At 60.8% G+C, this 283-nt stretch overlaps 1 protein-coding gene across 2 annotated transcripts in view; it reads right to left on the reverse strand.

The window, feature by feature from the left end:
* Positions 1–283, reverse strand: part of ATP8B2 (ATPase phospholipid transporting 8B2) — an 11,011-nt gene that overhangs the window by 7,191 nt on the left and 3,537 nt on the right. For both annotated transcript variants that reach the window (XM_019526480.1, XM_019526559.1), the window contains one exon: positions 6–202. In XM_019526480.1, the coding sequence (XP_019382025.1) occupies positions 6–202 (197 nt within the window). The remainder of the gene's footprint in view (positions 1–5; positions 203–283) is intronic.

Below are 283 nucleotides of genomic sequence, written 5' to 3' on the forward strand. Positions count from 1 at the left end.
CCTACCTGACGTAGAGCGAGATGGGCACCACGGTGTTGAGGATGATGATGTAGGACCAGAAGGAAAGGAAGCCAGAGAAGGCAGCACTGTCCACGGCCGTGTCCCAGGGCAGGTACATCTGGAAGCGGGCTCCCACCTTGTACTCCCAGATGGCATTGCCGAAGGCCAGAATCACCCCCATGCACACCAGGAACCCAAAGATCTGCAGCAGTGCAGGCAGGGCCAGGTCAGATGTGGTGCGGGGCAGCAGGGACCCCTCCCCAGCACCCCCAATTGCCACAGA

The sequence above is a fragment of the Gavialis gangeticus genome, unplaced genomic scaffold (genome assembly GCF_001723915.1).
Source record: "Gavialis gangeticus isolate Ggan-Ray unplaced genomic scaffold, GavGan_comp1, whole genome shotgun sequence".
Lineage (NCBI taxonomy): Eukaryota > Metazoa > Chordata > Crocodylia > Gavialidae > Gavialis > Gavialis gangeticus.